General features: G+C 50.7%; 3 protein-coding genes across 6 annotated transcripts in view; 2 read left to right on the top strand and 1 right to left on the bottom strand.

The window, feature by feature from the left end:
- Positions 1 to 9: 9 nt before the first annotated feature.
- NRBP1 (nuclear receptor binding protein 1) lies at positions 10 to 11,166 on the top strand. The gene is made up of 18 exons (XM_081797033.1): positions 10 to 156; positions 3,107 to 3,336; positions 3,524 to 3,646; positions 4,101 to 4,202; positions 4,791 to 4,880; positions 5,033 to 5,073; positions 5,412 to 5,506; positions 6,989 to 7,072; positions 7,257 to 7,315; positions 7,470 to 7,568; positions 9,007 to 9,139; positions 9,310 to 9,415; positions 9,559 to 9,609; positions 9,707 to 9,842; positions 10,049 to 10,102; positions 10,189 to 10,252; positions 10,482 to 10,537; positions 10,614 to 11,166. The coding sequence occupies exons 2-18, from the start codon at positions 3,127 to 3,129 to the stop codon at positions 10,716 to 10,718; spliced, it is 1,608 nt and encodes a 535-aa protein (XP_081653159.1). The 5' UTR covers positions 10 to 156; positions 3,107 to 3,126; the 3' UTR covers positions 10,719 to 11,166.
- Positions 11,167 to 11,262: 96 nt separating this feature from the next.
- Positions 11,263 to 12,958, top strand: KRTCAP3 (keratinocyte associated protein 3). Of its 2 annotated transcripts, none has more exons than XM_006750122.3 (7): positions 11,263 to 11,407; positions 11,552 to 11,736; positions 11,825 to 11,884; positions 12,059 to 12,265; positions 12,400 to 12,534; positions 12,640 to 12,752; positions 12,873 to 12,958. In XM_006750122.3, exons 1-6 carry the CDS (start codon positions 11,380 to 11,382, stop codon positions 12,745 to 12,747), a joined length of 723 nt encoding a protein of 240 aa, XP_006750185.1. In that variant the 5' UTR covers positions 11,263 to 11,379; the 3' UTR covers positions 12,748 to 12,752; positions 12,873 to 12,958. The 2 variants fall into 2 exon arrangements, with proteins under 2 accessions (XP_006750185.1, XP_030877264.1); XM_031021404.2 differs by having other exon boundaries at positions 12,852 to 12,958.
- Positions 12,959 to 13,037: 79 nt separating this feature from the next.
- The window catches only part of IFT172 (intraflagellar transport 172), a 33,332-nt gene continuing 22,023 nt past the window's right edge, over positions 13,038 to 24,346 (bottom strand). For 2 of the 3 annotated variants that reach the window (XM_081797030.1, XM_081797031.1), the window contains 22 exons: positions 24,191 to 24,280; positions 23,510 to 23,607; positions 23,231 to 23,366; positions 23,030 to 23,146; positions 22,571 to 22,713; positions 21,401 to 21,494; positions 21,224 to 21,288; positions 20,852 to 21,032; positions 20,239 to 20,598; positions 17,473 to 17,571; positions 17,190 to 17,299; positions 16,998 to 17,061; positions 16,790 to 16,876; positions 16,379 to 16,495; positions 15,480 to 15,590; positions 15,181 to 15,300; positions 14,575 to 14,670; positions 14,294 to 14,353; positions 14,110 to 14,208; positions 13,634 to 13,787; positions 13,401 to 13,492; positions 13,038 to 13,190 (listed from right to left, as the gene is read on the bottom strand). In XM_081797030.1, the coding sequence (XP_081653156.1) occupies positions 13,101 to 13,190; positions 13,401 to 13,492; positions 13,634 to 13,787; positions 14,110 to 14,208; positions 14,294 to 14,353; positions 14,575 to 14,670; positions 15,181 to 15,300; positions 15,480 to 15,590; positions 16,379 to 16,495; positions 16,790 to 16,876; positions 16,998 to 17,061; positions 17,190 to 17,299; positions 17,473 to 17,571; positions 20,239 to 20,598; positions 20,852 to 21,032; positions 21,224 to 21,288; positions 21,401 to 21,494; positions 22,571 to 22,713; positions 23,030 to 23,146; positions 23,231 to 23,366; positions 23,510 to 23,607; positions 24,191 to 24,280 (2,583 nt within the window). In that variant the 3' untranslated portion in view covers positions 13,038 to 13,100. The remainder of the gene's footprint in view (positions 13,191 to 13,400; positions 13,493 to 13,633; positions 13,788 to 14,109; positions 14,209 to 14,293; positions 14,354 to 14,574; positions 14,671 to 15,180; positions 15,301 to 15,479; positions 15,591 to 16,378; positions 16,496 to 16,789; positions 16,877 to 16,997; positions 17,062 to 17,189; positions 17,300 to 17,472; positions 17,572 to 20,238; positions 20,599 to 20,851; positions 21,033 to 21,223; positions 21,289 to 21,400; positions 21,495 to 22,570; positions 22,714 to 23,029; positions 23,147 to 23,230; positions 23,367 to 23,509; positions 23,608 to 24,190; positions 24,281 to 24,346) is intronic. The other variant, XM_081797032.1, reaches the window with a different exon arrangement.

Raw genomic sequence — 24,346 nt, 5'->3', positions numbered from 1 at the left:
AGTGCGGCACCGCCCATCTGTTGGTCGGGACGCCGCGAGGGCGGGGCCCGCAGTTCGGTTGCGCTGCGGAGCGCAGCTGTGAGGGAGTCTCTCTGGTCCGCGGCCCCGAACCCGAGCTGGAGCTGAAGCGCAGGCTGCGGGGAGCGGAGTCAGGAGGTGAGCGCCGAGGGAAATGAGCGGGAGGAAGGGGTTCGGCGACAGGACGGAAAGGTCGGCCTCCGCGGCCCGGGGTGCTGGGACCCCGGCAGGCGGGTGTCTGGTGGCGGCTCTGCTCGCTCGGCGGCCCAGGCCCGGCCCGCCGGAGCCGAGGGGCCGCCCGGGCCCCACAGCTTCTGCCGGGCCTGCCCGTCCTGCCCTGAGTGGCGGCGACCCGGAATTCTGCCGGCGCGGGGCGCGAGGCCGGGGCATTCGCGTCGAACTGGGGCTGACGAGAGGCGGGGCCGGCGGCGGGGGCGGTGGTGGCGGGCCCCGCGGCCTGCGGAAGCGCAGCGTCGGGGCCGCGCCTGCTGGCGGAGGCCAGCGCGCCGACTGCGCGGGGGCGTGGCCTGCGCCCCTGACGGCGCCGCGGGGCCGGCCTTTGATGAGGTGGCGGCCGCTGGCTCCCGGGCCTGCGGGACTGCAGGCGCTCCCTTGCAGACAGCGGGCAGGGCGACCTGTTGGAGCGTGAAGCCGTCCCCTGCGCTTGCTTGACGTCTGAGCGGACAGTCCTGTGGGTCCCGGAGGCCCTTTGGTCTGCTCGGGGTGAGGGTAGCTCAGAGGCCCGTGGCCTGCGAGCTGTCGCCGAGGAGTTGAAATGCAGAGGGGCTGCAGTCCAATAAATAAAAGTCTCCGAGAAAAACTTTGCGCGACGATCTACCTACACTGCTCAGAAGTGAACACACTATTCTCGGGGTTGCTGGAGGCGGCGAGGAGATTCCCTTGTAGGGGCGTAAATGACCTTTTCCGTATGTGATCTCTTACACCTCTGAATGACCCTGAGATGAAAATCCCAGCGTTACAATGGTTTCTTCATCAGGAGGGGAAGTGCTGGGGGATCTTGGGCAGTGCCTTCATTTTGCCTGCTGGGGAAAGCTTGGGGAGGGAGAAGACAAGCACATTCCAAGGACATGTCTGTGACCGGTAAAGGTTTGGCTTCTTTTGTGGTGTGTGGATTGTCTGCGCCCTGAGTCCAGAGGTTTCCTTAGAGCCCATTGGTTACAGGCTTCCTGTATTAGAACTCCACTGGTATTTCCTATTGTAATCTAGCTGGAAATTTTACTTAGCTGTTCAGATTCAAGATGCATTCTATAAATATCTCTAGAAAGTAATCCATATGAACTTTCTTATTGTTTTCTTAGTTATTTTTCAGGGGAAGAAAAACGAAAATGATCTCTAACTCATTTTCTGGTAGATTACCAAGATATACAGATAGTAGCTTTCTTGGCTGGTTGAATAAACTCTGTGATAGGCAGGACCTAGAAAATAACAGGGAAAGAATATCTTGCCAGATTTTCTCTGTAGTGTGTTGTGGTTCTCTGGTATTTACTAGAATGTCGTCAAATAAGAATCTCCTGATTTGGGTTGAACATAGTGTAGGCTGGGGGTGGAGATTGGCAGAAGTGGGTATCCAAGAGTTCTAAAATGAGGGCTTTTCAAAAGATTGGTGTTAGTCAGAGGCTTCTGTATTCTGAACTGACTTAGAGGAGGAAATCTACTTTCCAGAATGTCACTTTCATACTGGAGCCTTCCTTTGAGCCCAGCACGCACAGGTTTCAACTCCTTCACAGCCATTCTTAGAGATTTGGAATAACATTCAGCGGTTGTCCTGTGACTGTCTGGACAAGTTAGTGACATTTAGCTTTTGAGAATTCTTTTTCTTCCAAGTAGCCATGTATCTTGAAAAATATATTATACTATATAGTACTTTTTCCTGTAACTGCGATATCTTGAGTTATTTGTTCTTTTCTTAAAAAGTTTTTCTTTTTAAGATTTTATCCATTTGAGAGAGGGAGAGCCCACCCGCATGGGGGGTGGGGCAGAGGGGGAAGCAGACTCCCCGGTGAGCAGGGAGCCAGACTCTGGGTTTGATCCCAGGACCCATGACCTGAGCCAAGACAGATGCTTAACCGACTGACCTACCCTGGTGCCCCTTGAGTTATTTGTTCTTGAGGGAATATCTCTGTCAGATCTAGTATCCCAGAGGGTGGTGCTTTGAGCCATGTGAATGAAATGAAAGCTGGAAGCTGGAAGTTCTATATCAGATTAAATTTGTGGTTCCATGAATGTGGGCATCTCATTTATTTTATTCACTAGTGTATCTCAAGTACCTAGCCCAGTGCTTAGCTTACAGTAAGTGCTTAATAAACATGTGTTGAATGAGTGAATGAAAAAAAATGTTGCTAACCAATACCCATTTGCACACTCACATCACAGGGAAGGTGAGATCATCAGGGATGAAGTCACTAACCACTGCCAGTCACCTGGGCCAAGGGTAGCCTCAGCATCGACTGGCAGACTTGATCTGTGTATAGGAGGGACAGATAGCAAATACCAGAATTCTAATGGAATAAATTAGCTGAGGGTTTCAGCTGGATAAATTCGCTGAGAATACTACAATTCCAGCCTTAGGGCTGAATCAGTTGGACATTTTGGGGTCTGGGGTCATCTGTTCTGAACAGGGCCCATGTAGCTTAGTTCTTGAGCACAGTGTAAATAGAGGCAGGTGAGGATTCAAAGGGAAGGCTGTTGGGTGAATATTGCTGAGAAGGAGTGGTGTCTGTCCCTGATTTGGTCGTTCATTTGGACCTTACTAATGGGGGTTGTATTGTCATAAATCTTAGGTTTGCCACTCCTGGTCGGTCATCTTCAACCAAGATAAGTTACCTTCTCTAGATAAGAGAGTAGTTAATGTTTCTGTGTTCAGACAGGGTTAATTTGATTTTGGATTTAAAGGAAATAAGGGAGGTATATGTTTTGTTTTCTTTTTAACCCCAGATGAGGTTATTAGGATTAAGCATGAAGCCCAACGTGGGGCTTGAACTCACCCAGGTGCCCCAGAATTAAATCTTTATGGATCTATCCTGACCCTTTCTGCCTTCTCCCTCCATCCTTGCCCCAACCAATGCAGGCCTGAGTGTTTGTTCCAGCATGTCGGAGGGGGAGTCCCAGACAGTAGTCAGCAGTGGCTCAGACCCAAAGGTAGAATCTTCATCCTCAGCTCCTGGCCTGACGTCAGTGTCACCTCCCGTGACCTCCACGACCTCAGCTGCTTCCCCAGAGGAAGAAGAAGAAAGTGAAGATGAGTCTGAGATCTTGGAAGAGTCACCATGTGGGCGGTGGCAGAAGAGACGAGAAGAGGTAAGGTGGTTGTAGTGTCACTCTTGGGGGAGTGAATTCTAAGTGCAAAGTGGAAGGGGAAAGTCTCAAAGGGGCAGACCAAACTTTAACAGATCAGAGCCTAGGAGAGGATGATCATGTAGAGTATTAAAATGGAGGGTTTATAAGGCAACTTTAATAATTCCTTTCCATTTGAATTTCTTCTCAGGTGAATCAACGGAATGTACCAGGTATTGACAGTGCATACCTGGCCATGGATACAGAGGAGGGTGTAGAGGTTGTGTGGAATGAGGTCCAGTTCTCTGAACGCAAGAACTACAAGCTGCAGGAGGTAGGTAATGGTGAAAGGATGTAGCCTGTGGGGTGTTAGAATGCAGGTGTTATGAAACAAGATGCAACCACAGAGGGAGACAAACCATAAGAGACTCTTAATCTTAGGAAACAAACTGAGGGTTGCTGGAGGGGAAGGGGTGGGAGGATGGGGTGGCTGGATGATGGACATTGGGGAGGGTATGTGTTGTGGTGAGTGCTATATAAGACTGATTGTTATATAAGACTGATGAATCACAGACCTGTACGCCTTAAATAATACATTATATGTTAATTAATTGAACTTAAGTAAAAAAAAAAAAAGAATGCAGGTGTTAAAGAGGAATTGGTGTTGAGAAGCTGAGTAGGAGGAGAGTATGTCGGGATTAGATCATTTCTGGGGAGGGATAAGGAATGGCTTTTCAGGATTATAGTGATTTCTGAACCCTGTTATCCACTCTCTCCCCTGCTCTCAGGAAAAAGTCCGTGCTGTGTTTGATAATCTGATTCAGTTGGAACATCTCAACATTGTTAAGTTTCACAAGTATTGGGCTGACATTAAAGAGAACAAGGCCAGGGTAAGAACTTTTTCTTGAGTTTACCACAAAGAGACTAGCTACATTTATTGTTCTTTTTACATTTAGAGATGAAAATAAGGTAGTTTTGAAACAAAACTGAAATCAGCTGTTGTGAAGATGAGAGTAGGGCTTTGTCTATGTCCTATGCCTTTTGTCTGGTGATGGTTGGGGCAGAAATGAGCAAACTTTTGTTTCCTTCCCATAGCTCTTTTCTTTTTTTTAAAGATTTTATTTACTTGTCAGCACACAAGCAGGGGGAGCGGCAGGCAGAGGGAAAAGCAGGCTCCCCGCTGAGCAAGGACCCCCCCCCCCGACGCAGGACTCGATCCCAGGACCCTGGGATCATGACCTGAGCCAAAGGCAGACGCTTAACGGACTGAATCACCCAGGCATCCCTACTTCCCATAGCTCTTGTTGTTCAGTAGTTTTTTTCGTCCTATTAAATCTAAGGAAGTAGTGCTAACAACAAAAGGGAAACTTAAAAAACCACCACCAGACTTCCAAATCTAATATATATCTGGTATACATGTCATCAGGTAGGGGATCATTTCTACTCTAAGGCCTTATTTGAGTGCTTTGCCTCTCCAGGTCATTTTTATCACAGAATACATGTCATCTGGGAGTCTTAAGCAGTTTCTGAAGAAGACCAAAAAGAACCACAAGACTATGAATGAAAAGGTATGGAGGGAGAGCAGACAAAGCTTTAGGCTGGTTTGGGGGTTTTAAAAAGATTATATTAATCATGAAGCTAATCGGGAAGGGATGGAGGAGAACTAGTTGGAGGGTTAAGAGAGGGGATTACTGCTGACCCTTTGATCAAACTGTTCCAGGCTTGGAAGCGCTGGTGCACGCAAATCCTCTCTGCCCTTAGGTAAGTAGGATCTGGTTAGTGTTTTTCCCCTATTTCCTGGTTTAGTTCCTCCAAACAGATTTTAGGGCACTACTCTATACTGTCCTATACTGTCAAGATTAGGCCCCTATTATCTTTTAAAGGGTCCATCCTAATGCCATAACCACGATGCTGTCTCCCACCTCTTTCTCCTAGTGCTTATCCAGCTATTTAACTCATGAGGCATAATGGAGATTCAGAGTGTGGGGATTATCTTTGTGGTGACCAGCAAGAGACCAGGGCCTTGCTCCTCTTAACCCTTGGGTTCCCCCTGCCCTTAATTTCCCAGTGGCCCCTCTAACAGCCCAGTGCCCCCACAGCTACCTGCACTCCTGTGACCCCCCCATCATCCATGGGAACCTGACCTGTGACACCATCTTCATCCAGCACAACGGACTCATCAAGATTGGCTCTGGTGAGGGGAGGGAGAGGTTCTGGGCAGGGGAGCCTCGGGAATTTGGGAACCATGGGGGTAAGGTGAAAGGAGTGGGGAGAGTAGAGCAAACTTCTGAGGTGTGGGCTGGTGGTAAGAGATAGGACTTTGCTAGGGGTAATTAGGGGGTAGGATTGATCTTACACCTTTTTTGGAGGGAAGTGGATTAATCCAAAGATCTTGATAGGAGGTTGGAAAAGGGCAAGAGATGGGTCTAAGGTCTGACTTGAGCCCCTGGGGCCAGACCCTACCAAAGGAGGTTCCAGGTTGTGCCTGCTGTGAGTGCTTTCATTTGCCGTGTATCTGTGTGCTGTATATAACATTTCTGTGTGCTGTGTCTTTGTGTGATTTGTGTGTCCATTTGTCTGGGGCTTGGCTGCTCCATTGCTCACAACTTTTCTCTGTTTTCCTCCCTCCCGCTTACGGGCTGCTCTGTTCCCAACAGTCTTTCATAGGATTTTTGCTAATGGTGAGAGCTCCCTATTGCCCCAATGTGGGGCTCTGTTTGTGCTCCATCTGCTCCCCTTTGCGGCTGCCCAGTGCATGCAGTCGTGGGAGCAAGCCCTGTTCCCCTACCTCCCCTGCCTAGTTATGCCTGCTTGGCTTCTCCCTACCAGCCCTCCACCTGCTTGCTCTTCCATAACTTGCTTGTTTCCTGTGGATTCTGCCTGGCTGGCCATTTATGTCCTGGATTCTTATTTCCCTTCATCATCAGGCTGGTTCCCTAAATCATACTGTGCTCCCAGACTCTCTGTGATTTGTTGTCATTGTTTACGATCTGAGTGAGTCCAAATTGGGCCCGGCCCTGGTTCCTCGTTAAGGCCTGTGGCAGCAATGTTGAGGAATAAGGGAGTAGAGCAGGAGTCTAAAATTTTGGTGGATTAAACATGAGACTGGTTCAAGGGTATTGGTTCAACTTTGAGCTGTTTTTGAGTTTTAGTCAGCAAAGGTGGGTAAGAAGGAGGGTATCTAGTTGGTTGTACTGTTAATCCTTCTTACCTTTTTTATCCAAGTTTCTGAGATCTTTAATTGTCCCAGATTAGAAAGGGCTGCCTGTGTTTTTATGCTATTTGCAGGGTAGCTGAAAGAACTAGACCATACGTTTTCATGTGACAGGGATTAGATACTCCTGAGCTTTGGGGAAGGTGAGCAGATCACAAGCAAAAGTTTTTCCTTAGCCTCCATTGCTTCTTGGCCAGCCCAAGGTCCCTATATACCTATTAGTTTAGTGTGGAGTGTTTGTTGCTGCTGAATTAGGGACCTTAAATGAGAAGCAGTTGACCCAAGAAAGGGGAAGTAGGTGGTGTTCATGTTTAGTCTGTGGTTCAAGATGGGAAAAGAACAGGTTTGCGCCTTGAGGGTTAGAGTCATCAGGAGAGAATTTGGCTTTTGGGGACCTCTCTCTGGAGTGAGACTATGCTTTGTTGATGGTGGTCAGATTGTGGGTATCTCCCCTACTCCCAGTGGCTCCTGACACTATCAACAATCATGTGAAGACTTGTCGGGAAGAGCAGAAGAATCTACACTTCTTTGCACCAGAGTATGGAGGTGAGGCACCAATTTCTCTGCCCTCTCCCTGTTCTCCAGGTTTCCACCTTATAACCCGAGGCCCAGAGATAACAGAACTGAAACTTCTAGTTCTCTGCTGGCTTACAAAAAGTTTTTAAAAGGCATTTCTGCAACCCCTTACCCCCATCCTCTGATTCACCAAAGGCTTCTCTGTTTTCCCTAGAAGTCACTAATGTGACAACAGCAGTGGACATCTACTCCTTTGGCATGTGTGCACTGGAGGTGAGGAAACCACAAGCAGTGGTGTTGGAAAGGGGTCAAGTTAGAAGATGGAAGGGGGAAATGGAGGGAGGACAAGTAAGGTCTTGAGGGCGTGATTCTGGAGCACTGAAGTTCTGAAGTTTCTGCTGGTCTTTTCTGTTCCCCCTCACTGCAGATGGCAGTGCTGGAGATTCAGGGCAATGGAGAGTCCTCATATGTGCCACAGGAAGCTATCAGCAGTGCCATCCAGCTTCTAGAAGACCCATTACAGAGGGTAAGAATCTTCTGGATCACTCCCTGAACAGACTTTGAAATGTTCTTTAGGTTTTTCTTCCTTTTTACTTACTTGGAATATGCTGTCTTCTAAGAGCAAGAAAACAGAAAGCAGAAAGAACAGGCAAAAGCAGTGAATATTTGAATATTTCCCTAGGTGGTACCTGTGTTGTTTTTTGTATATATACACACACAGGTTAAGGGTTTAAGATGGGTAGTATTGGGGGTAAAGATTGTGTGTTAATTTAGGTGTGTCTACCTGGAGGTAAACTAATTTAATGGTTACCTCAGGTAATTGGTATATGCTCTCAGACAACCATCTTGATATTTTTAAACAGATTGACCAGTTTGAATTAAATCTGTCATTTGGGGTTTTATATTTACATAGTTTTACGTAGGGAAAGTGCCCTGAAATAACAAGCTGAGATTTAAAGGGTATAAGGTTATGAATCAGTATAGATAGACTACAGTAAGTAGAGGCTGGACAGGAAGGTTCAAACAAGGATAGTTTGTAACTCATTAGACAGTGTAACAGGGAGACTAGTGGGAAGTCCTGAGGCTAGTGTGGAGTAAATTTCTAGTTCATTGTTAGGTTGGGGCATTCGAGTGACAGATTAGGTATATGACCTTCTTGGCCTTCAGGTTTGTAAGGAGGAAAAGAAAAGCAGATTAATCATCATGGGACCTATGGGAGGTGGGAAAGGGGTGTGTGTGCGTGAGGAGGAAGCTTGGGGAAAGCCAGTGAACTTAATCAATGATTGTAGGAGACAAAGGAAATTGTGGTAGTTGGCTTGGGAAATAAAAAGATGGTGAATACTGTTGACCACAGCAGATAGGTTTGGGAACAGAGAGGTAACTGGTGAGAGTCGGAGAGGAAGGAAGACAGTGAGTGGGCTGTTAAAGCACAGAAGTAGGAATAAGAAGTAGGAATATCAGGGGCGCCTGGGTGGCTCAGTTGGTTAAGCGACTGCCTTCGGCTCAGGTCATGATCCTGGGGTCCCAGGATCGAGTCCCACATCGGGCTCCCTGCTCAGCAGGGAGTCTGCTTCTCCCTCTGACCCTCCTCCCTCTCATGCTCTCTGTCTCTCATTCTCTCTCTCGCAAATAAATAAAAAAAAATTCTTAAAAAAAAAAAAAGAAGTAGGAATATCAGGAAAAAGAATTTGGAAGTTTGAATAGTAAAAAAAAAAAAAAGAGAAAGCTTGTGGTTGGAGAGTAGAAAAACAATTAAAACCAGAAAAACCATGAACAATCCTTTCATGTTAATACCTTAGAATCTTCAAAGCCCTTTCAGATACATGTAACAGTTTACTCCCTCAGCCATTGCTGACCACCTAGTATGTATAAAGCCTGTCCTAAGTATGAGTGATGAAGTATCATGATGAACGCAGTGGTCTGGTTGCCAGATTCCCGCTCTACTTCCTCATTCCCTTTTGTAGGAGTTCATTCAAAAGTGCCTGCATTCTGAGCCTGCTCGCAGACCAACAGCCAGAGAACTTCTGTTCCACCCAGCACTGTTTGAAGTGCCCTCGCTCAAACTCCTTGCTGCCCACTGCATTGTGGGACACCAACGTGAGTCCCCTTGGCCCTGCTAGGAATTTTCTACCCGTCCGGAGCGTTAATAACTATCACTAGCAATGCTCTCTTTCTTTTCCACTTCCAAAGGAATTTTTTACCCCCCAGGATCCCTGGGCCTTCTGGGACATTAATCTAACAACTTTCCATTTCATCATGCCCTCCAGACATGATCCCAGAGAATGCTCTGGAGGAGATCACCAAAAACATGGATACCAGTGCTGTACTGGCTGAAATTCCTGCAGGACCAGGAAGGGAACCAGTACAGACTTTGTGAGTAACTAACTGAGAGGGTCTGAAAGGGACAGATTTGTCACTACCACTGAGGGTTCTGTCAGCTGTCCATTCTTTGGGAATTGTTGAATCTGCTGTTTTGCTTATTTCCTTCCTTTCATGTGCTTTCTCTTCTCCTGTAGGTACTCTCAGTCACCGGCTCTGGAATTGGATAAATTCCTTGAAGATGTCAGGTGAGAGAAGGGTGAGAGGAAAGCCTTGCTTGAAGAAGCAGGGTGGGTGTCCTGAGACATTCACAGAGCCCGTGTGACCTGTTTGATCTCGCTCTAGGAATGGGATCTACCCCTTGACAGCCTTTGGGCTACCTCGGCCCCAGCAGCCACAGCAGGAGGAGGTGACGTCACCTGTTGTGCCCCCCTCTGTCAAGACTCCAACACCTGAACCAGCTGAGGTGGAGACCCGCAAGGTGGGGCTAAGGGCTGTGCAGGTCTCTGTGGTCATGGTGGAAGGGAGAAGAGGACACATCAAATAAGGCTTTGTCCTTTAGAGAAAAGAAGGTGTTTCTGGTTTCTAGCAAGCTTGTCCTGCAGGCTGGAAAGTCTTCTAGCTGTTCGGGGCTTTTTATTTCTTGGTAATACTACTGTGGTGACCCTCTGCATCCCCTCTCCCTAGGTGGTGCTGATGCAGTGCAACATCGAGTCAGTGGAGGAGGGAGTCAAACACCACGTAAGGCTCAGGGCCAGGGCTGCAAAGGGCTGGGTGGCCGGGGGTGGAGAAGGGGAGCCTCATTTTCTGACTGTCCTCTTCTCCAGCTGACGCTTCTTCTGAAGCTGGAGGACAAACTCAACCGGCACCTGAGCTGTGACCTGATGCCAAGTGAGTCTCTCCTTTCCCTCCGAGGATGAGAGTCTCTGAGTCTTATCTGTGAGGGACATTCTTAGGGGTGGGGAAGAAGGTTACAGGGCAGAAACACATTGACGCACATAGAACAAATAGGTAGACGTGGCAGTTTTGCTTGTATCGTTCTTTCCCAGCTGGGCTGACCCGACGGGCTGTGGGCCCCTTACTCGCACACCGTGCTCACCGCCTCCCTTTTCTCTGTCAGATGAGAACATCCCGGAGTTGGCAGCTGAGCTGGTGCAGCTGGGCTTCATTAGCGAGGTGAGCTTTCTGCCTTCAGCCGCCCTGGCCGCTCCATTCTCCTCTCGCCCTGTCTCACCCAGCTCTTCTCCCCCAGGCTGACCAGAGCCGACTGACTTCTCTGCTAGAGGAGACCCTGAACAAGTTCAATTTTGCCAGGAACAGCACCCTCAACTCAGCCGCTGTCACCGTCTCCTCTTAGAGCTCACTCGGGCCAGGCCCCTAATCAGAGCTGTGGCCGTCACTAGACGTGCAACAGCCTTCCTGCCCCCTCCCCCCAGTCAGTATTACCCTGTGAAGCCCCTTCTCTCCTTTATTATTCAGGAGGGCTTTGGGGCTCCCTGGTTCTGAGCATCACCCTCCCCCTTCCCCTTCTCTTCCTCCCCTCTGCACTTTGTTTACTTGTTTTGCACAGACGTGGGCCTGAGCCTTCTCAGCAGCCGCCTTCTAGTTGGGGGCTAGTAGCTGATCTGCCGGCTCCCGCCCAGCCTGTGTGGAAAGGAGGCCCATGGGCACTGGGGGAGCTGAAGTCTACAATCCCGCTGGGGCCGACGGGGTGGGAGAGAAGGGTGGTGCTGCAGTGGTGGCCCTGGGGGGCCATTCGATTCGCCTCAGTTGCTGCTGTAATAAAAGTCTACTTTTTGCTAAAAGCGTCGTGTGTGTGTGTGTGTGTGCGCGCGCGTGTGTGCGTGTGTGCGCGCGCGCGTGCCTTCGCCGCCAGGGGGCGCGGGCTCGGAGCCCCGGCCGGGGCGCGCGCGGGGCTGGGCCTTCAGGTGGCGAGCGGGAGGGACTGGCCGGGAGAGCGAGGGCGGGGCCGGGGCCAGGTAGAGAGAGCTGCCCGGCGGCAGGCGCGGAGGGCCGCGATGGGGTGCTGCCGCCTCTACAGATTCGGTAATTTCCGGCCCCGGGCTCGGTCCCTTCCGTCCGCCGGCCACCCGCCCCACAGACCCTGGTTCACCGGCGGGGGCGGCGGCCACGAGGGGCCCTCCGGTTCCTTTCCCGGCTCAGGCCTGCCCTTCCCCCCGTGCTTTGCAGACGCGGCCCGCGGCCCCCGGCGGCTTATGCGCGTGGGCCTCGCGCTGATCCTGGTAGGCCACGTGAACCTGCTCCTGGGGGCCGTGCTGCACGGCACAGTCCTGCGACACGTGGCCAATCCCCGCGGCGCCGTCACCCCGGAGTACACCACGGCCAATGTCATCTCCGTGGGCTCGGGGCTGCTGGTGAGCGCGGCGGGGGGCGGGGCCGCGGGCGTGGGGGAGGGGAGGCGGGACGTAGAGCGGCGCGGGCTTCAGTCTTTGTGTATTCCAGAGTGTTTCCGTGGGACTTGTGGCCCTCTTGGCATCCAGGAACCTTCTGCGCCCACGACTGGTGAGAGGGGATTTCTGGAGCTTTAATGAGGCTTGGGTCAGGGAAATGAGGACCCGACTCAGCTTCATCTTTAAGTGGGAGGAGGAGCCTCAAACAGAGAAACCAAGGTGCCTTATAGTGGGAGACAGCAGCCGGCGCGCCCAGCCGCTCACCCTGATCTTCTGCCCCTGCCAGCACTGGGCCCTGCTGGTGGTAGCTCTGGTGAACCTGCTCTTGTCCGCCGCCTGCTCCCTGGGCCTCCTCCTTGCTGTGTCACTCACTGTGGCCAACGGTGGCCGCCGTCTGATTGCTGACTGCCATCCAGGACTGCTGAATCCTTTGCTACCGCTGGACCAGGGGCCTGGACGGGCTGACTGCCCATTTGACCCCACAAGAATCTATGTGAGTGCGTGCTCTTCTCAGCCTTTTTGCAGTCTCCAGGGCCTTGGCCCTGGCCCTTTCAACCACCCCTACTTGTTTACTTCCTGTCCTGCTCCCTCTCAGTCCCCCCTCCCCCTTTCCTCTTCGCCTTGTAGGATACAGCCTTGGCTCTCTGGATCCCGTCTTTGCTCATGTCTGCAGCGGAGGCTGCCCTGTCTGGTTACTGCTGTGTGGCTGCACTCACCCTGCGTGGGGCTGGGCCCTGCAGGAAGGAAGGGCTTCAGGAGCAGGTAAGGAAGAGGAACAGGAAGGGCTCATTCAATACGGACTGGCTGTGTTGAAAAGTGCTGAACTATAATTCGGGGCAGGAGTACTAACTCCATCCTCCCCTACAGCTAGAGGAACTGACAGAGCTTGAACTTCCCAAGTGTAAAAGACAGGAAAATGAGCAGCTACTGGATCAAAATCAAGAAATGCAGGCATCCCAGAAAAGCTGGGCTTAGGACAGGTAATATGTGAGAATTGGGGCCAGGGAAAGGGTGGAGGCAGGGAACCACTCTTAGAACTGGGTCAAGTCCTTTGCTGTGCTGCTTGCCCTCTGACCCAGGTTCTCCGTTCTGTGGAGCAGGTGCTGATCCAGAGGCTCAGTTCACAACGGTGACATAAACCCCGAGATGACGTAAACAGTTGTAATAAAAGAACTCTTTTCTTCTACTTGATGATGATTCCTTTTCCGGGGAAAAGGGCACTAGGCTGATGTTGGGGATGACTTTATTCAAAGAACACAGCGGTCTCCACTACCTACAAGACTTTAATGAGGGAGAGAATCCAGTAGTTCTTCCCCGAGCCCTGCCAGTTACTGAAAGGAAAAGCTGGTGCTGGGTAGCCCTCCACACCACTGACTAATGAATTTCAGCACATCCTGGCACACTGGACTATGGGAAGTCTGTGGACAAACAGAAGAACAAGAGAGGAATGCATCAGTGCTAAGGAAAAGCATTCCTTCTCTAAAGAAAATCAACCCCATCTTGGTAGGGAGAGCAGAGTTCAGGGCCGGTACCTGCCTTCTTGACATTTCCACCACCCTTCTAGTAGTTTCTTATTTTCCTTCAGTGCTGCTCTCCCTGTCCCCACCCTCCATGTCTCCCTCTCTAACCTTGATAGCCATAAGGAACTTATTCCAGTTGTCCTTGTTAGCTGCCTTCCCTGGCCGCTTAAATTCAATTTTGTTCCTCAGAATGGGGTATCCTGTGGGGGAAGAAAAAAAGATGAACTGGCATTTTAGGGGGAAAACCAAGAGCAATTTCGGAGTAAGATACTCTCTTGATCCTGCTGTGTTCCCTTCCTTTCCACCCACCACAGAACGTGGGTTGCTGTAGAGTTCTGTACCTGTAATGAGGCAGGGTAGTGCCCGAACTCCAGTGCTCGCTGCCACCAGGGAAGCTTCGTAGGCACCGCGCTCATCCCGAGGCAAAACCTGCTCCAGCCGCTGGTCCATTGAGACTGTGAGTACCCAGTCTCGAACCTCTTCCCTCTGAGCCTCCTGGGAAGGACAGAAGGAGCAGCAGCTTCACGCAGGGCAGGGCAAGTGGAAGGTGGTGAGTTGGGAGTCTTACTTAACTGTCGTCCTGTGCATCATCTTTTACCCATACATGATCCTCCTTGGATGGGGTTCATGGTCACCAACTTAGTTTTCTTTTTTCTCTCCTTCTACTTTCACTGAAGGAATAGCCCTTCCAAAGATGTTGCTAGCTGATGCCCGTTACAAAGGTTGGGAGGACCAACATAAAGTGATAAAGTGTCCTCCCTTCACAGCGCCCTCACACCGGTGAGGCCTTCCCTGTTCTCCAATCTCGTTCTCTTACCGGTACGTGCTGCTTGGCTGGGAGTGGCACCTCAAAGGGAATGTCTGTATCCTGAAAGTCAGAGTGGTCAAGGGCATCCAGAGTCCCTTCTTCGATTGCCTGCGGCAGAGTGGGCAGCCATGAGATAGACACAGCTTGTGACAGGCAAAACCTCCCACCCTCTGGGCACAACTTCTCTACTCACATCAGTCAGATCCAAAAAGCGGTTGAGGAAGATGAATGCCATGTTCTCCCAGCCAACTGCCTGCAACAGAGAAAAATTGCAAGTGGGAGTGAGCAGCTGGGATTTGGATGCTGCTTCTCCAGGATGCAGGGGAAAGAATCCAGGAAGACACAAGAAAACGATGTCCTCCATATCATCTGCCCCAAACTCTGCTTTGCTCTACCTGAGTAGACAGCATATTCTACCTCCCAACTTTTGATGTCCCTATCTCCTCGGCCACACCCTTCCTTGTCCCAGCTCACCTTGGCAGCAATGCCTGCTTCATAGAAGGCCTTGTCTGCAGGTAGGAGCTGAGTGTGGCGTAAGAGCGAAACAGAAAGCCTGGCAGCCACAGTTTCCTACAGATTAAAGTCAAAGCATTATGATCCTGGCACTGTAGCGACTAAGCTACCAGACCAGTGATCTTATAACTAAAGTAGCCAGAGAACCAAAAAACCAGTAATACATATGAAATTGCTCTGGATCTCAAGCGGTTCTGGGTCTTTCTCCTCTGCACAAGAGAACTAGGCCTAGATTATTTCTATCATTCAGGTACACACAATAAATTTACATTATGCTATCACGAATCAGCCAAAGAAGTGTGTATGTTGTAAGAGATCAATACAGAAATTGTGGGATTTGAATGTTTAAGTATAATGAGGCTGGAGCTATGTGGGCAGAGTCCTAAGAAGGTCAGTGGAGGAGTCCAGGAAGAAAACCACCTCAGCGAGGGTTAAAGATTTGTTTAAACAGAAGAGAAGTGGACCAAGTTTGAGAATCCAGAACTTGAATTCATTCAACTTCAGACATTGGAAGATGTGTCTGTAAGACTGAGTGCTTCCCCCCACCCACCCCCCGCCCAATCTCACCAGCTGTTTGACACTCTGGGCAGCTGAGCGAGTGGCATAGTAATGAGCAATCAGCAGCATCGTCTCAAACTCCTCATGGGCTGGAGAGTTTGCCTCACTAGACTTCACCAGGTTTTCACACTAGAGCAGGAAGAGAGCACAGCCTGGGTCAGGGGTTGGAGGAGTGCCGGAGAGCTCATGGCCACCTGGACAAAGGTGCAGCCCATTTGAAGGTAAATGTTTATGTGCCTGAAAGAAGAGAGGGGGATAGGGACAGGTGGGGTAGCCTTGTAACTCTGTCATGGACCTGACTTCCTCACCAAGTTAAAGAGCACGTCCCGAAGATCAGCCCAGTTGTGATAGGCCTCAGCACTGTTGGTCCCAGGTGAGCTCACCATGTCCGTGAAGATCCTTTTGTAGATGTTGAAGTTCTAGGGGTAGTGGGGAAAGGAGAGCTGAGTGAGGAGGGGTAACTAGAAGAGAAAGTGCATGTGGGGCCGAAGAGGATACAGGCTGTAAGCATGCATGTGGAGGAGCTAGGGGACAATGATGGAGAAAGTGTTGATCGTTTTCAGGAAGAGAAAGAAGAGTAAGAAAATAACTTTCTTACAATTGGCAGTCTGCGTGTGGACAGATGTGTGAACGCGAATGCAGTCACACGTTAATGGACTGATACTCCATTGAGCTGGGGTGCTCAGGTAGGAGAGCAGTGTTTAGTCTCTGAAGGAAGTTAGTAAGGCCCTAGAGGTGTGTGCAGAATTCATCTCTGAAAGGCTTCCCTGTGTTGGGCGCCTGGGTGGCTCAGTTGGTTAAGCGACTGCCTTCGGCTCAGGTCATGATCCTGGAGTCCCGGGACTGAGTCCCGCATCAGGCTCCCTGCTCGGCGGGGAGTCTGCTTCTCCCTCTGACCCTCCTCCCTCTCATGTTCTCTGTCTCTCATTCTCTCTGTCTCAAATAAATAAATAAAATCTTTAAAAAAAAAAAAAAAAGGCTTCCCTGTGTTAGCTAAGAGCACGAGGAGGTTGCTGAAGGTATCCTCAAACGAGAAATCTTGAGTGGCTGTACATTTCAGAAGACGCTGGTGTCGGGGGGGGGTCCCTGGGCATGACGCTGTCTAAAAGAATCCTTTGAGAAGACAGTTGCCGAGGGAATGGGTGGTTCTTGAGGAGAAGGTAAGACTTTCCTTGGGGAACATTCACCCTGAGCAGCAGGCTGGTACCTGTGGGTTAGCAGGAGCTCCGTGCTGCACATACAGGGCTAGTGCCTGCCCGTAGCCACCCTCTCGGATCAGGTGAGTCGCATACAAAGCCACATACTTGTGCAGAATCTTGTAGTTCTGTCCCAGAGATGGAGGAAAAGCATGGGGAGGTTGGGATCAGTAAGACCAGGCAGAGAGGGTGGGGTGGTAACTTGAGGCCATGGATTTGTTTAGGAGGCAAAGGCCTGTGTAAGTCAGGCCCAGCTAGGCCTCTGACTCCAGTTTCGAAAGGGTGGAAGACTGACTCTCTGATGCTGGTTAGGGATCTTTGGGGTTGGGCTTTGGAGGAAGTAAGAGAGATACAGCTCTGGGGCAAGGGGAGCCAAGGGAAAATGTCCAGAAGAGCTAGGGATGGGAGGAAGAGAGCAGTACCTGCTTGGTAGCCGTTTCAATGCACTTGTCCCACTGGCCCTGCTCCACATACAGGTCCAAAGCAGCCACCACATCCACACCCACCAGCTATGGATCAGTGGAAAAGACAGAGTTAAGAGGACAGACATGACATGAGCGGGGAGAGGAGGAGGGAAATCCCTTGAGCCTCCATGTGTTTGGCCTCTTGCTAACTCTCTGCAAGTCTCACCGAGTCCACTTTGCCCTGGTTCTTGAGGAACTCTTTATAATGCTGGTCCACGTAGTCTTCATACCTGTGAAGATGTACAGAGATCTAACACTACACAGTCCTGGGATGCACACCCTTCCCATGAGAACTTCTTCCTCCTCCTTACAAAAGGAAGTAAGAGAACTTCCTGGAGAGAAGGGGTCAGCAGCTTACCGGGGATCTAACTCCTTGGCCACGCGCTTAGCCTTGTTCCACTCCTCACCCTCAATGAAAGCATCGATCGCTTCCTTGACTAGGTCCAGGTTCAGGTAGAGCTCTGCAGCCTGCACAGTGGGGGAATCAGAGCCTGGAGACCATCTCTCCTCCATTTCCACAGAACTAACTGAGGTCACACCTGCCAAGAGGCCCACCCCACATGCCCTCCTGGGTGTAGATGGCACCGGAATTCCACCCTCTCCGTGAATCTATTTCTTTTCTGTCCCAGTACCCTACTTACTGCACTGTGCTTTCCAATTCCAATCAGCTGGGGTCCCACAGCCCGAACTACTTCCAGACTGCGTTGGGGAGGCAGAAACTTGATGGCGAGTTCAGCTGCCTGAGGGGTGGAACAGAAGATGACAACGGGTAGGAGAGACAAATACCACTGCGCATCCTCAGCCTGGTCTGTTTTTTTTCCTTTCAGTTGCCAACTTTCTCTCTTGCACTCTCCCTCACCTTCTACCCTCCTGGGCAAGGCCTGCCTCACGGTCCCTCAGAGCCTTGAAATGACCATCCGCAGATCTATTTGTTCTCAGCTCCTCTGTCAGACACTCTATGCTGTCTGAGGTCACTGCGTTTGGTCCTGCCCCTCTTGGACAAACTGGTTTCTCAAGTTCTTTGTCACAAACAGAATCTTGGTAGTGTGGTGTAGAGAAAGAAGGCATTCTGCAGCTATTTGTGCTGGGCTTTTCTGTGCCTCAGTTTCTTCACCTGTAAGAGTGACGGTTGGTCTAGATTTGTACCATCAGAATAGAAGCCACTAGTCACACGTGGCTAGTCCCAAATGAGATGTGCTATCAGTTTATTTATTTATTTATTTTTAAAGAGTTTATTTATTTATTTGACAGAGACAGCGAGAGAGGGAACGCAAGCAGGGGGAGTGGGAGAGGGAGAAGCAGGCTTCCCGCTGAGCAGAGAGCCTGATGCGGGGCTCGATCCCAGGACCCTGGGACCATGACCCGAGCTGAAGGCAGACGCCCAACGACTGAGCCACTTAGGCGCCCCGATGTGCTATCAGTTTAAATACACCCTGGGTTTCACAGATTTAGTACGAAGAAGGAATGTAAAATATCTCAATAAATTGAGAAATAAGTAGTATCAATAATATCATCAATCAATAAGGGGCGCCTGGGTGGCTTGGTCAGTTAAGCGTCTGCCTTCGGCTCAGGTCATGATCCCAGGGGCCTGGGATCTAGCCTGGAGTCAGTGCTCAGTGGGGAATCTACTTCTCCCACTTCCTCTGTGCTTCCCCTCCCCTCTGCTTGTGAGTGCATGCGCACACGCTCTCTTACTCTTAAATAAATAAAATTTTCAAAAAAAAATCAACCAGGGGCGCCTGGGTGGCTCAGTCGTTGGGCGTCTGCCTTCAGCTCAGGTCATGATCCCGGGGTCCTGGGATAGAGCCCCGCATCGGGCTCCTTGCTCCACGGGAGCCTGCTTCTCCCTCTCCCACTCCCCCTGCTTGTGTTCCCTCTCTTGCTATGTCTCTGACAAAAAAAAAAAAAATCAACCAAGAAAATATTGATTATATGTTGAAATTTCGAGTTTAGATATATTTGATTAGGTAAAATATAATTATTTTCTTGTATTTCTTTTTACTTATTTGAATGCAGCTACTAGGAAATTTTAAACTTTCATGTATGACTTACCTTTGTGACTTGCATTGTATTTCTTTTGGACAGTTGCTGGTCTAGATGACCTTGGAGATACCTTCCAACCCTAAAACTCAGTAATTCTACAAACCTGAGCATTCTATAAGTTTACTCTTTCCACTGTGATGTTGACATCCTCATCAAATTTTAATTTCCACATACATGGTCTGTTTTAGCTACAGTCTATGTGCTAAATCCTCCTGGTCTCTTCCCCACCTATTCTTGCCTCATTTTCTTTACCTGTCAAACCCTTCAAAGCTTCAAGTGTCCCATCCGGGAAGTTGACTAATCTCAAGAAGGTATAATCATGTACAGATGCCAAAAGACAATGCTCCAGAGTAAAACATAGCAGATGCTTCATAAACACTTGCTGACTAAATTTGCTAAATTTGTATAACCATCAGTCCTTCTTTCTACTTCCTCCCCCCCCACCCCCACCCCAACTACAAGAGGCTATTCAATTACAAGGCCTCTGAAACCCGAGGGGAATTCTGCAGGGTCATCACTGCACCAACATTTTACTTAGGGAGCTGATCAATCTCACCCCCTTGACAACTCCTAATACCATATTTCTCTGAATCAAAGATGCCTCATTTATTTTTTGTTTTAGAGAGAGAGCACAAGTGGGGAGGGGCAGAGGGAGAAGGAGAGAGAATCTCAAGCAGATTCCACGCCCAGCGCAGAGCCCAATGCAGAACTAGATCTCACAACCCCGAGATCATGACCTGAGCCGAAATCAAGAGTCAGGCACTTAACCGACTGAGCCACCCAGGTGCCGCAGATAACCTCATTTAAAACTTCACATGCAACCCAATTTCTAAGATAGTAAAATGTGATTATATATTTGCTTAGGAATTGATGAAACATACTGGCTTAGCTTAATCTGCTAGATGCTTTTCAGGAGCTCCTGTATAGAGGAGGAGCCTCTGCTTTCTTCATGGCCTCCATCTGGCCCCAGCTCTGGACTCTGGATTTGCCCTTCCAGCTCTGGTCCTAGGCCAACCTTCTCCCTCAAGCCTCCCTGACCCCTCCAGCCCATAGAGGGCTTCTCTGAACTCCACCTTCTCTGAACTCCACCTCAAATCACATCCTTTAGTTTTCACTGAGATACACAATTAGTTGAGCCACGTTGGTCTAACTTCCCCCAATTTCTGGCTGTTAGGGTTCTGCCTTACAGCCCCTCTTATAGCCTTCAGAGGTTCTGGCTCTCGCATCTAGCAAGCACTCAGCAGATGCCTGCTGCCTGAGTGAAAACGAGAGGCAGAAGAGGAAAGAGGAATGTCTGAAGAGGGACGCTGGGTGTGAGGGCGGTCCGGGAAGCGGAGGGCCAGGAAGGGTGTAGCAGGCCTCACCTTCATCCGGCACTTTTCCACCAGGCTGCTGCTGCTGCCTGAGTCCCGCACCTTGAGGTAGCAGTCGACTGCACGGCTATACTCTCCAGCCTGCTCCCACTGTCGAGCTTGGTCCACTAGCCCCTCCATGCCCCTGAGGAGATGAGAGTACATGTGACCAGGAACAGGATGGGCAGCGCGGCCTACCCTGTGTATACCTTGTGAGCCACCCTCCAGCCCTGCCGACACTTGCTGCCTCCTGGCTTCATACCTGGCCCCCTTCTTGGTGGCTTCCCGCTCATACTCTTCCTGCAGAGCCTCCAGCTGGCCCGGCATGTAGTCCTTGCAGATCCGCAGGGCATCACTCCACAGTCCAGCCTCCTGCTCAGATTTCCAGTGATCAGGAAGGCAGAGGCAGGCATGACAGCTTCCCACTGCCACACAGGTGCTGTGTACTATGGGCCACTGATCGCTAGGTCCTTGGACCGCTCTTCTCCTTCTTGTCTCTTTCCCTCCCCCCCGCCCCAATGCTCACTCCCTGGATCTTTCCCAGTAGCCGGGGGGTTAGTGTAGTGCTCTGTGGGATCCCATACCCTCTCACCCTCCCCTCATGGCCCTGAATCCGGTGCCCTACCTTATAATAGTTGAGGGCCAGGCCCGGTCTCTGGGCCCGAAGCAGCAGTCCTTCTGCTTTCTGAAAGTCCTTCTCCTCCAAGGCCCCCCGGGCCTGCCCCATAAGCACCTCAGCGACGCTGTCAGGATCGTGGGCCTCGGCCACACGCTGAGCTGCCTCCCAATCCTGGTTATGGACAAACCTGCTCCCAGATGAGGACACAGGAGAGGCTAAGTACAGGACTGAGGCCTCAACAGTGGGAGGCAAACAGCCATGTCACTGAGGGGGTAGGAAATTTATTGGTACTAGGTGCAGATGAAGGTGAAGGTGACAATGCCAGGTCCTGGGGCTGCACTTGGGAGGGCAGGAGTAAGGAATTTATGGGTAACTCACATGAGGACTGCTTCCTTGGGTTTACCAGCCCTGATGAATTCAGCTTCAGCCCCTTCAAATTTACCCTATAGGGACAGAAGGGCAGCCGCACATGATAAGAAGCAGATTGCCATTATGGCAGCCATGAGACAGGAGGAGGTCAAGGTCAAAAGCAATGGAGAAGGATCACATCCATACCTCATCCTCCAGGTACAAAGCGTATCGGAGATGTATCTCAGGGGTTTTGTGCTTGAGGGCCAGCCGAGAAAGTTCAAAAGCAAATTCAAATGAGCTAAAATGGAAGGTGTAGATAAGGTTTGCCTACTCAGTACTTTAATTTTATAAGACAAGAAGAGAAACAGGGCAAGAGAAAACAGAAAGGGCAATGACGGGGGGAGGAAAAAGGACAGATTAAGAAGACAATCCGTGGGGCGCCTAGGTGGCTCAGTTGTTAAGCGTCTGCCTTCAGCTCAGGTCATGATCCCAGAGTCCTGGGATCGAGACCCGCATCGGGCTCCCTGCTCGGCGGGAAGCCTGCTTCTCCCTCTCACACTCCCCCTGCTTGTGTTCCCTCTCTGTCTCTCTGTGTCAAATAAATAAATAAAATCTTAAAAAAAAAAAAAAAGACAATCCGTATGAAGTGACACACAAGCACACAGACACGTAAAGGAAGACGTGTATTAGGGGACACTTGGAAAAGCCTGTGCTTCCTGTGACCAGTGGACATGAAGGAGTGGGATGGGCACGAGGCAAGGGACCGTGGTGAGCCTCACAGCACTACTCTGCCTGGGGAGCAAGGGTGCCTGGTTCTCCACCACCTCCTCCTGAGCCACATCTACACTAGCAGAAAAAAAGGGTCTCTCAAAAACAGTAAGACTACCCTTAGCAATCTGACTCAATGCAGGATTATTACTGGTCTTTGTAACATTTGCTGAAGAAAAGCTCTTTTTGCATTTAACAGAATCACACTTCCATTACTCAAAAGTAAGCTACTGGCTCAGTGCACCTTAGCTTTAAAAGCTGTCCTCTCTGGGGCACCTAGCCGGCTCAGTCGGGAGAATGAGTGACCCTTGATCTTGGGGTTGTGAGTTCAAGCTGCACCCTGGGCATAGTGATTACTTAAAAAGAAGAAAAAAAAAACTGCTCTCTTTCCATCATCTCCTTAGAACAGCTACAGATTAAACACTGTTCTGAGCCCCCGGGGGCAGACTACTGATTCATTCTTGCCTCTCCATCAAGTTCTTCCAAGGATTTCTTCACTCCTGCCTCAGTTTTTAGAAACGCTTCTTAGCTACACAGCAATTTTTCTTGTCTATCTAGAGGCTCTGTCTGGAACGGGGCCCATGGAGAGAAGCCTTAGGGCCTCACCAGTTGTCAGCGGCGTGGTCAATGGCAGCTTCCAGGAGTCCCAGCTTATTAAGCAGTCTAACTGCAGACTCTCCTCCCAGGCTCTTTGCCCACAGATAGGCCACGTGTTTGTGGGCAGTAGCTACCCCGTGAGCCTTGGCCACCTGTGAAGCAAAGCCATCTGGCAATCCTTCCACGCAGGGCCACATGGCTGCTCCCGCCTCCCCTGGGACCTGACTTCAGCTTTGACAAGGATCAGGTCCTTCTACTAGAACAGGGAGAGGGCTAAGTTTCGGGGTCTACTAACCTGCTGAGGGTCCAAGCATGGACTCCAGGTAGCCCACAGACCCTTCATACCGTACGTGAAATTTTGCCTATCGGTGCGGACATTTTTCAAAGATACCGCAACCAGTTCAGAATGAGTCACTTGAGAGTGGGAAAGAGGGACGACGTATCCCCAGTGTGACCTGGGCTCCTTACCCGGTAGGCCTCCTCCCAAAGCCCATTGGACCGGTACATGTTCACCGTCGCCTTCCACTCCTGAGCCTCGAGGTAGTGATACTCAGCCTCCTGCAGTCGGCCTTCAGCCTCCAGCTCCTGGGGAAAGGAGGGTCAGGATGGAGCGAGGCAGACACGGAGCCTGCTTGGAGAAGAGAGGGCCGAGACAGAAGAAGGGCTCACCTTGCCCAGGTGCAGGTGTGTGTCACTGAGGAGATCTGGGTGGTGCTTCCCTACCAGGCGGATCATATCATCATACAGCTTGTGCTTTTTGAACATGGTGATGGCAAGATCAGGCTCTTCCACTGTCACGTAGAGCCTGGGGAGGGGACATACACCCGGGGCCTCCTAGACCCAGATTCCTGCCCCTACAGTCATTCCCAAGAGATCCCTCAGCGCCAGTTCTGCCTGCAGCCCTGACGCCCCGCCGCCCTCCACACCTCCTCCAGGGCTGCGGCTCACCTTTCCGCCTCACGGTACTTGCCCTGCTTCTCCAGCTCCTGAGCCTGCGTGACGTACAGCACCGACACGTCTTCCGGCCTCATGCACTTCGTGGCCAGCTGTGCAGACACACAGAGCCTGAGCATCTCGGGCGCCGGGTTCCAAGGGCAGTAGAGGGAAATGCGGAGCGGCCGGGGAAGCGGGGCTTGGGGGGCTGCCTGTTTTCTCAGCAACTCTGAACCCTCCCAGCAACCGTAGGAGTTTGCATGCTGCTGCTTTCCTGGTCAGTCCAGGGAATCCCAAGTCCATACGGAGCAAAGTCAGGACTATATTCCGCTCAGGCAGGAAGGCCAGAGGTGCCCTGTGCTGGGGCACCCATTCCCGCTCCCACTGTACCCACCCGGTTCTGGGTGCAGGCATGGAATGAAGTTGCCACTGTGACTAGAGCTTGGGGAGGGGTATTTGGGACTCCCCAGCTCCCAAACCCTTCTGCTCGCTTTGGGATTACAGGTTTGGGAACGAGGGCCTCTTCATCCTTGCCTCTCCCTGTGGCTAGGGATCAAAGTTCTCCAGACTCTCTTATTTTGGTACTCCTTCTCAGCTTTCACGGAACCGGCTGAAGGGGGGAGATCAGAGCCCAGGGAAAGTGGCAACACCCCCAGAGAGGTGGAATTCTCTGAGGAATTCCACCCCGCTCTTTACCTTGTGGGCTTGCTCCCAGCGGCCAGCCTGAGTGTACATGTCTATTGCATCTTTTGTGCGGTCTCCCTTAATGTAGAGCTCCTCAGCAATCTGTGGTTGAGAGAGGTAGATACAGAAGGCCAAGAGCAAGAGAGTTAAAGCGGCCTGCAGGGGGAA

The sequence above is a fragment of the Leptonychotes weddellii genome, chromosome 10, assembly GCF_054177405.1.
Source record: "Leptonychotes weddellii isolate Sample4059 chromosome 10, ASM5417740v2, whole genome shotgun sequence".
Lineage (NCBI taxonomy): Eukaryota > Metazoa > Chordata > Mammalia > Carnivora > Phocidae > Leptonychotes > Leptonychotes weddellii.
Note: the sequence above shows the minus strand (reverse complement) of the source record. Positions and strands in the feature narration are given on the sequence as shown.